We start from the raw sequence: 9,529 nt of genomic DNA, 5'->3' as shown, positions 1-9,529 counted from the left end.
TATGCATATAGGAAATCCAAATGAATCTAGAGAAAACATTAAAATTAAACACTAACTTTAGCCAAGTCATGAAGTTTGCATGAAAATATAAATTGTATTCTGTACTTGCAGCAAAGAATTAAGAAATGAAAATCAAATTAAAATAATGATACTATTTACAATGACATAAAAAATATCAAATACTGAGAAATAAATCTATATAAAATGCACAAAACTGCTGCCCTAGAAACAAAAATTCCCCTTATTATGAAACTAAAAAAACTTAAATAAATGGAAGGCTATACCGTGGTCATGTATTGGAATGTTAAATATGAAAACAGTGTCAGTTCTCTATAAATTTATCTATTAAGTCAATGCAATGCAAAAACCTGTAGCATTTTAACTTAAATTTCACAATGTGATTCTAAATTTAGATGGAAATGCAAACGATAAAACATAGCTCAGACAATCTTGAAATGAAAAGCTGAAAATTTAACTACAAATATAAAAGCTACACTAATGAATATGTGGTATTGGTACAAGAAAAATTAAATACAGTGAAACTGGCCAAGGCAGAAGTTCCAGTATGAGATTTAGACTTATTTGATTACATGAATGACGCAAATTCACTTCTGCAAGAGGGAAAGATTCAATAAATAACGGTATGAACTTGGTATTCTTATGGGAAGGATGAAATGCAATTTAACTTCTATATTATGCCTTAGTGTGTAGTTGGAAGTTTGCCAAAGAGGTTGGACTGATTTACTCTTTCACTGGCAGCTTATAAACCACGTTGGCAAACAATTGGCAGACTTGTTAGTTTTGTCTGTTTTAGCCAGGCTTGTACACAGTGATCAAGGAATGAATAAAAGAGTTCTGCTAGGTCTCCAATATGTCCATCCTGATTTTTAGATACTTAGGATCCAGAGAAATGATTACTAGATGAGATCCATTGTATCTACTGCAAGATGATTGGACAGGATTCTATCACCTGGCCCCCAAACATACAAGCTCTGTCTGCAGGTGTGTCCTAAGGTGTCAAGGTTAGTTCCTACAGAAACTGGAAGGTCAGTTTCAACAGATCTGGAATGAGCTTGAAAGATCCTTTTGCTCAGGACTAGAATTACTCTGATATGTGAACACATATCTCTTTGAGGAAAGATTGACTGAAAAAATATTGCCAATATATTTCATTGCAAGGTCCTTCACTTGAAGAAATGGCCTCTCCTTCAACAATGGGCTTGACAGCTGGAAATTGGCTCAGATAGGGCATGTGATTTATATCAGGGTGGCTTCCCCAAGCCTTCTTCTTGAAACTTCATGATTATCCGGATTGAATAACATCCTTTTTGGTGTCCAGTTCAGTCCTACCCAATAGCATCTAATAAGGCTCTGCCACAGACCTCTGAGGGTCAGTGACCCAGCTTTTGCATCCCCAGGTAAATGAAAATTAGGAAAATGGTGTCTACCTTGCCCTTGACAAGTAAGTGTTACTACCTGGCCTTTGATACTGTGAAACTTGTCATTGACAAAGATTCATATTGCTGGCCTGTTTAAATAGACCAAATAAGGAAAGAAAAGGTAAACTGAAAAAGGAAAAATTGATGTTCAGTAAATAATGCCATGCCTCCCTACAAAATCCCTGGCCTACAAAAAAGAGACATTAAGCTCCCAATGATGCTAGTATTGCCTGTTCTAGAACATTGTATATTTGTTTTTTGAGGGAATTTCCAATGGTTTCTCTAGCTAGTGCACTCTCTGGTTGCAGTTAGAAAATCCAGCCCAGGAGGATATGAACAGACAGTTCTCCAAAGAAGAAATTCAGATGGCCAACAGGCACATGAAAAGACATTCCACATCATTAATTATCAGGGAAATGCAAATTAAAACCACAATGAGATATCACCTCACATCAGGTAGGATGGCCAACATCCAAAAGACTAGGAACAACAAATGCTGGCAAGAAAGCAGAGAAAGGGGAACCCTTCTACACTGCTGATGGGAATGTAAAATATTTCAACCACTGTGGAAAGCAGTATGGAGGGTCCTCAAAAATCTCAAAATAGAAATACCGTTTGACCCAGGAATTCCACTTCTAGGAATTTACCCTAAGAATGCAGGAGCCCAGTCTGAAAAAGACAGATGTACCCCCATGTTTATCACAGCACTATTTACAATAGCCAAGAAATGGAAGCAACCCAACTGTCCATCAGTAGATGAATGGATAAAGAAGATGTGGTACATATACACAATGGAATATCATTCAGCCATAAGAAGAAAACAAATCCTACCATTTGCAAGAACATGGATGGAGCTAGAGGGTATTATGCTTAGTGAAATAAGCCAGGTGGAGAAAGACAAGTACCAAATGATTTCACCCATCTGTGGAGCATAAGAACAAAGCAAAAACTGAAGGAACAAAACAGCAGCAGACTCACAGAACCCAAGAATGGACTAACAGTGGCCAAAGGGAAAGCGACTGGGGAGAGTGGGTGGAAAGGGAGGGATAAGGGGAATAAGGGGCATTACGATTAGCACACATAACATAGGGGAGGGACATGGGGAAGGCAGTACTGCACAGAGAAGACAAGTAGTGACTGTATAGCATCTTACTACACTGATGGACAGTGACTGTAATGAGGTATGTGGTGGGGATTTGATAATAGGGGAAATCTAGTAACCATAATGTTGCTCATTTGATTGTATATTAATGATACCAAAATAAAAAAAAAGAAAGAAAGGAAATCCAGCCCGGAATTTCTAACTCTTTGACACCTTTGCACCACTCGTAAACACTGTGTAAAGCTGTTCTGGCATCTCCACCCCATTTGCTATAAGCATCAATGTGTCCAAGCTTCAAGGAGCCAGACTAGCAGTACTTTCAGGTGGCTCCAGGTGGTTTTGCTAAGATGGTACATTCTGAGGCACTCAAGAGTTGGCACGTATTAATAATTTCTCCATTATTCAGCATTTTATTTAACCCTCACTGAAGTCTAGCATCCTCACAATCCATTCTTATGCATTATCTTGATATCTGAAGTATATATTAGCTATTTTGGTGAATAATTATTTTCCTTCTAAAGAAGAGAAAATACTCCCTAGGAAAGCCATGTGGGACTTGGTCCTTGGTGTTGTTACAGAAGCCTCTAATCGAGGCAAGGACAGATTTTAAAGAAAATAAGTGTAATTTTCCAAGGCATTTGTCTCTGGTGAGGACTTTACACCTCCTCCAAGTAGGAGGAGGCAGCAGCATCTAGGAAGGAAGGGTGGACCACTTCTTCAGGTCAGAGTGCAGAGCATCCTAAGGGTTCAAGGTTCTCATGCACAGTCACTCGATGTCTCCATCCTACTGCAGAAGCTCAGGACAAGAGTAAGACACATGCCTGAGAGTTTTTCCACTTGACAAGGAAGAAGGGACATCTATGTATTAATTCATCTCGGTCATTGGATGAATGCTGCTTTTGAGGGGTCTTGATTTTGGGCACTTCTGGCCTGCCTCACGAATGGGCACAATAGGCCTCTGCAGCCAGAAAATAAGACCCTGGTCTTCTGAGCCTCCTGGTAGTTAGAAGTTAGGCAGGTGTACCACAGCAGGAAGGAGGAGACGGTATGGTCAGGGTGCTGCACCGTCTTCTACAGACTTCATCTAACTGCAGATGTTCTAGGAGTGTGTGTGTTTGCGCTTTTGGGGGCAGGACATATAATGTAAGCTACAGTGAAACTCACCAGAAATTCCACTCACTGACTTTTAATTTACAGCATTTGCACATTAATTTGAGCAGGAATGCGTCTGTCTCCTAAGGGAGTTTATCTAGGGAATGTTCCTAGCATCTTTTCCAGAAACCACTGATTTACATTTTATTCTAATACATGTAAATATATATATGTATAAATATATATAAATATATTGCATATTCATCTATAGTCTATACTTTATATGTATTTAAATGTAAATATATAAAAATATACACACATACATATTTATAGTATAAACCTTATCTGAGAAGATGGAATAAACTTGAAAATCTAACTGATTAAAATGCTCAGTATCTTTTTCCATAATTTCCTAATCCCCTTCTCTGAATATAATGAAAGATTTCCACACTTTGCCTATGAGTTGTTATTATACAAATAGGGGTCTATTTCCTCAGTGTGCTGGTGTATTAGTTAAAAAGAGGGAATCCATCTCTTAAACTTTTTAAGGATTTTGAGAAAAGCATGACTTGAATAAGTAGAGTAGTTGAGTCACACCTTGGTTTTAAACGAAGTCTCAAGGAACTCCCCCAACTCATTTCCTTCATTTTTAAAAACAAAGATGAATTTATATCTCCCTGCAGTCATTGTAGGGATGAAATAAGACAACCCATTTAAAGTGCTTAGTCCTATGAAAAGTACAGAAAAACTGCACAAAATATATTAGCTATTCACATTAATGTATTTTTAGCTCTTGGACATTTTAAGGAGCATGAGAAGACTACATAAAGGGGCCCCCAGAACTGAAAACTGCAGGAGGCCTAGAACCATGCTAATCACTGTCTGAGCTAGCATCTGGGCCCTGACTTCTGCAACAGACTTAGCACAGCTTCCAGCCCCTCTGTGGTGCATGGTGGGTCTGGGGTTGCCTGCAAGCTTTTAGAAAGCTGAAAATTAAATCAAAAGCAACAGAGAAAAATGTTGAACTATAAAAAATGCCACTACATGACGAGATGGAATTCAGAGGACTATCAAATTAGGGTCTCAGCAAAGGAGGCTAGGGAAGAAAACGTGGGGAGGTTTGAAAAAGGGGCCCAAGTTAGTGGACAATTTTGGACCAGGAGAATTTTAGAGCCAATATATCAGAAAAGGTGGGAGAAATGATAATGGAACTGTTAGCACATTAGCTGCAAGAGAATTCTTTCTCTATTAAAAGGAACTCTCTGAGAGCACGGACAGCTTTCTTCTCCCCACTGCCTGTCCTGTCTACTTGAGTGCAGAGTCTTCTAGGAAGCAGCATTGTCCTGAAAAGCCCTTCACTGTAAGGTATTCAGAGTGAATTGAATTTTTAATACTCTTTTAAATGACATTTTGTGCTGTGCTGTTAGGTTCACCTTCATTCTGGTCTGTGTTTGTTAATATGATAATCTAAAAAAAAAATTAACATTTTTATTTTGTTGGGCTTATAGCTCCTAGTCAATCAAAACTGGTGCAATTTTAGCCCTGCAACATATATGTTGTGTTAATTATGAATGTATTACATTGGCTGAGACACCATGTATTTTTGTTGGTTTTTCATAAATTTTCCATGATTACATCAAGTTTTCTTTGATTTGCTGTTGCCTGCTTGCTTACTTAAGCTACAATTTGGATTTGAAGATTCAATCATTGCTTCAAGTCTTTATATGCTTTTTGCATTACCAATAAATCACATTAATTCCTTATTTTTGTCTTTTAAAAAATGACTTCTTATGCCTTTTTGAGAAGAGCTTTTATTTAGGAAACTTACTTGTGATTTTAATAATTTCATCTTTATAAATAAATTCTGCATAAGCTATATATAATTTTCATGAGTTGTTCTTTCATTTGCCTTGCATGTAAACTTTGTCTCATGATTCTAACTGTGATGCTAATTCATTTTAACACTGTATATTTACATTTGTTCTGTGATATATGCTACATGTTTTGTTTTCTAAGTTTTGTTCTGTGTCTTATTTCGGTTACTCAACATAAATAAATGTGTCTTTATTCAATCAAGAGATATTTTGAGAAGCTATCGATAAAATAGTCAAAATGAGCTTTATTACTTACTTGTTTTATTGCAAATCTAATATTTTATTAATATTCACATTTTGTCTTAAAATTTTTTTTTCGTTTACACTTTCTGTAAGGCCGGATATGGTGTGGAATATTTGTCCCTCATAGAAAACTATTAACATAACATCAATAAAAGAGGTTTGCAAGAAGTAACCTTATTAAGTAAGGGAAGTGCTGGAGATTAGGAGGAAGCAAATTATTTTAGGAACTTAATGATGTATGCTGGAAGGTCAATCTCTTATGAGATACTTGAATAGTAACTTTTGGCCTTTCTTTACTTCTTAAAGACTAGGGTGATTCTTTTGATTGAGTCATTGAAGGCTTGTTTTACTTGCTTGTTTCTCAAGGTATAAATGAAGGGGTTCAACATAGGAGCAATGGAAGTAATTAGTACTATTACAGCCTTATTAATAGCCACTGATTCTTTTGCTGAAGGTTTGACATAGATGAAGATACAGCTTCCATAGGTGATGGAAACCACAATCATGTGGGAAGAACAGGTAGAAAAGGCTTTTTTCCTTTGCTGGGCAGAAGGGAATCTCACAATAGTCTTGATTGTATATACATAGGAGAGCAATACACAAAGAAGAGTTGTGATGAAGGTCAATACAGCACAGACTATAACCATCTGCTCAATGGCCCACGTGTCTGAGCATGAAATCTTCAGGAAGGGAGATACATCACAGAGAAAGCTATCAATGATATTAGAGTCACAGAATTCCAGCTTTTGGCTCAAGCTAAATGGCGGGAGTATGATTAACAAGCCAGCCATCCAACAGGAAAGGATGAATCTTCTGCAGACTCTGCTGCTCATGATGGTCATGTAGTGCAGGGGTTTGCAGATGGCCACATAGCGGTCATAGGACATGGTGGCCAGGAGAAAAAATTCAGTTACTCCAAAAAGATCAGTAAAAAATGCTTGCATGGCACAAGCACAGTAGGTAATAGTCTTGTCACCTGTTGATAGGTTATATAAGTATCTAGGAATACAAGCTGATGTGAACAAGATCTCTAAGAAGGAAAAATTTTGTAGGAAAAAGTACATTGGTGTTTTAAGATGAGAGTCTACTAATGTAAGTAAGATAATAGTCAGGTTCCCAGTTACACTTAATAAGTAGGCAAAAAATAGAAATATTGAAAGCAGACCCTGAAGGTGTGGATCATCTGTCAGTCCCAGTAGAATGAATGCTGTTACTGTGTGGTTTCCCATAATGTACCTTCTGATATTTGTCCAGTTTTCATGAAAAAAATCAGTTATGTTATTAGAATATAGGGATGTCTAAGTTCAGTGATCAACAATGACACACAGATAACTGGTTCACAAGAAATTTATTTTTTAACTTCAAAATTAATGTTGTTAATGTATTGGTGGACTTAAGTTTGTATCTTTTTGTAGTTTTTGAAATTTTTTATAGATCAATTTAACTATGCCACAGTGCAATAATTTATAGATTCTATATTTCCATTGCATTTTTCTAAATTTATTTTAAATTTTTGTTTATATTCTATATTGGTTTTATTGGCAGTGCATTACAATGCCATCAACATTTAAAAAATTTTTCCTCTCATACATCTCTTCTATTGTGAAGCTGAAATCTTAAAATTCACTAACAGTTTCATATCTTTGCTTGTAGCTTGGTCCTTGATAAATCACAATTACATAACAAATAATTTAGACTTGCTATAGAGGCTCTCCAAAATGCATTATCATTTATAATTTTATGTTGAACTCCTACAATAAAACAAGGTTTTTGTCACACTGTACATAAAGTATATATAAATTTTGGCAGGGTATATGAATTAAGTCCTCAGATTTCAAATAGAATTACATGTGATAATTCTTCAGCTGTGTATCCAATAGTGATCTCTTTTTTTAAATCGAGTTGTAAATAGCCACACATACCTCATATTGCACACATGCAAAGTTGATTTCATGGACTCTACCCCTACCTTCTTCTTTCTATATGTTTCCTCTAATAAAGTTAATAGGTTACAGTAATTGAACTCACACAACAGGTTAAACGTTGTATAATGACTTCACAGGAAGATATATCTAGACCAATTGCACCACCAATTCTATTGCTTTCTTTTTTGACTATCTTTTCTTAACATTTCTTGAATTCACCGTGAGGACACTCATTTCTCTTGGATTTTCAGCCTAGACATTATTTAATTTGGGTAGTCTTTTGAAACCAAGGACCTATAGTTGGATCCCCAAATTCCCATTTATGCATCATTGCCAACCAATGCTTATTTCTACCATGGTACTTACCTTGAGAACATAAATCTCTAGAGAGTAGGAACTGTGTGTGTTTTTCTATTTTTTTCTTGTGGGGGATAACCAAGAAAACTAACACAACCCAAGCATGTAGTCAATGCCTAGCAAATGGTTATTAGTTGAATACCAACAACAATATTTTTTTCCAGAGACATGAAAAAGCTTTCATCTTTCCTGTTTGGACTTTTTCTTGATTTTTCTAACACTGGGTGTATTTTTTTTTATCTATGCCCTTGGCTCTCATTTTTTGAGTTTTATTTATTTGTGTTTGTTTGTTTGTTTATTTTTTGCATTCAAGCAGTGTTGGCTACTGAATTAGTCATACCACAAAGCTGCCACATGCTCTGCTAATATTGATTACCAAAGGGATAACTGGCTTCTCTTCCTTACCTTATCTGCTGTATGAATGAGTATTTGAGTCTCCATTTTGCTTCCTTGAGATATCTGTCACTAAGATAACAAAATAATAAGTCAACTTTGCAATACTATGTTTGAGTCAATAGCTCCTTTATAGTTTTTTCAGTTCCCACTAATTCATTACAATAGTAATCAATTAAACATTTTCAGTGTCTTTAGTGAATGAAATCACATCAGTGAATGAAAACAGATTTTCCTGAGAGACCCGGCAAAAATGTATTCAATCCATTGATTAAAATATCCCTTTCTTACTGGGGTGGGTATAGGGCCAACCCCAACTGTGCACTTAGTTCTCACATTTATGACACTATTCAAAAGAAATATCATTAGCCAGGTTCTTGGTTTTCTTGAGAGCTGAAACTCTGAAAGGTAAAAGGATCACACAGGGAACAGCCTCAATGGATCACATTAAGAGAAGACCCACCTCAGGAACTCATCTACTTTGAATCCTGTTTCTTCAACTCACAGACACCAAATGCTCCATTACAATATTAAACTCAGCCCTGCACCATTTGGAAAATATTAGAAGCTTTAGGAATGTAATTGTTTTACTACAATTACAAATAATAATATTCCATGAAAATCTATCCATATGGTAAGAAACTATTCTATATAGTAAGTTTTGGCAAATAATTGACTCTGAAGTGTGATTAACTGATATCCTTTTACTTCAAATGTATTACATTTATAATGCATGTAAGGATCCACAGTGAAATGATATGTCCTAAGATCCTTTTAATTTAAAGTTGTAGCTCATGATGCTACTGCATGATGCTACTGTTAATGACTATAATATATCCAATGGCTCTACTCTCATGCTTTTAAAAGTTACAACTTCTTTTCACTATGAAATCACAAAAATTGTCAAGGATAAAAAATTGAAAATGAATGTGCAGTTGCAATTTGTATGTGAACTTATGGCTACACTTGCTAAGCCATTCACATGGTGCTCTGGAAGTTCATGGTGTTTTTTTATCTGCAGTATAGTGCAAAAGCATACCTTCAACGGGTCTTCTGTCATTGTATATCTGTTTTCCTCATTATTCTTCAATATTCTTCATTATT

General features: G+C 35.9%; 1 protein-coding gene across 1 annotated transcript; it reads right to left on the bottom strand.

Annotated features, from left to right (window-relative positions):
- Nucleotides 1-6,043: 6,043 nt before the first annotated feature.
- LOC108405292 (olfactory receptor 6C2-like) lies at nucleotides 6,044-6,979 on the bottom strand. The gene has a single exon (XM_017673395.3). The coding sequence runs from the start codon at nucleotides 6,977-6,979 to the stop codon at nucleotides 6,044-6,046; it is 936 nt and encodes a 311-aa protein (XP_017528884.2).
- Between the last annotated feature and the right edge of the window lie 2,550 nt (nucleotides 6,980-9,529).

The sequence above is a fragment of the Manis javanica genome, chromosome 10, assembly GCF_040802235.1.
Source record: "Manis javanica isolate MJ-LG chromosome 10, MJ_LKY, whole genome shotgun sequence".
Lineage (NCBI taxonomy): Eukaryota > Metazoa > Chordata > Mammalia > Pholidota > Manidae > Manis > Manis javanica.
The sequence above is the reverse complement of the archived record's forward strand: the minus strand, read 5'-3'. Positions and strand labels throughout refer to the sequence as shown.

Excerpts from the sequence above, each read along its gene's own strand:
- LOC108405292 (XM_017673395.3), bottom strand. The coding sequence starts at position 6,979 with ATGGGAAACCACACAGTAACAGCATTCATTCTACTGGGACTGACAGAT.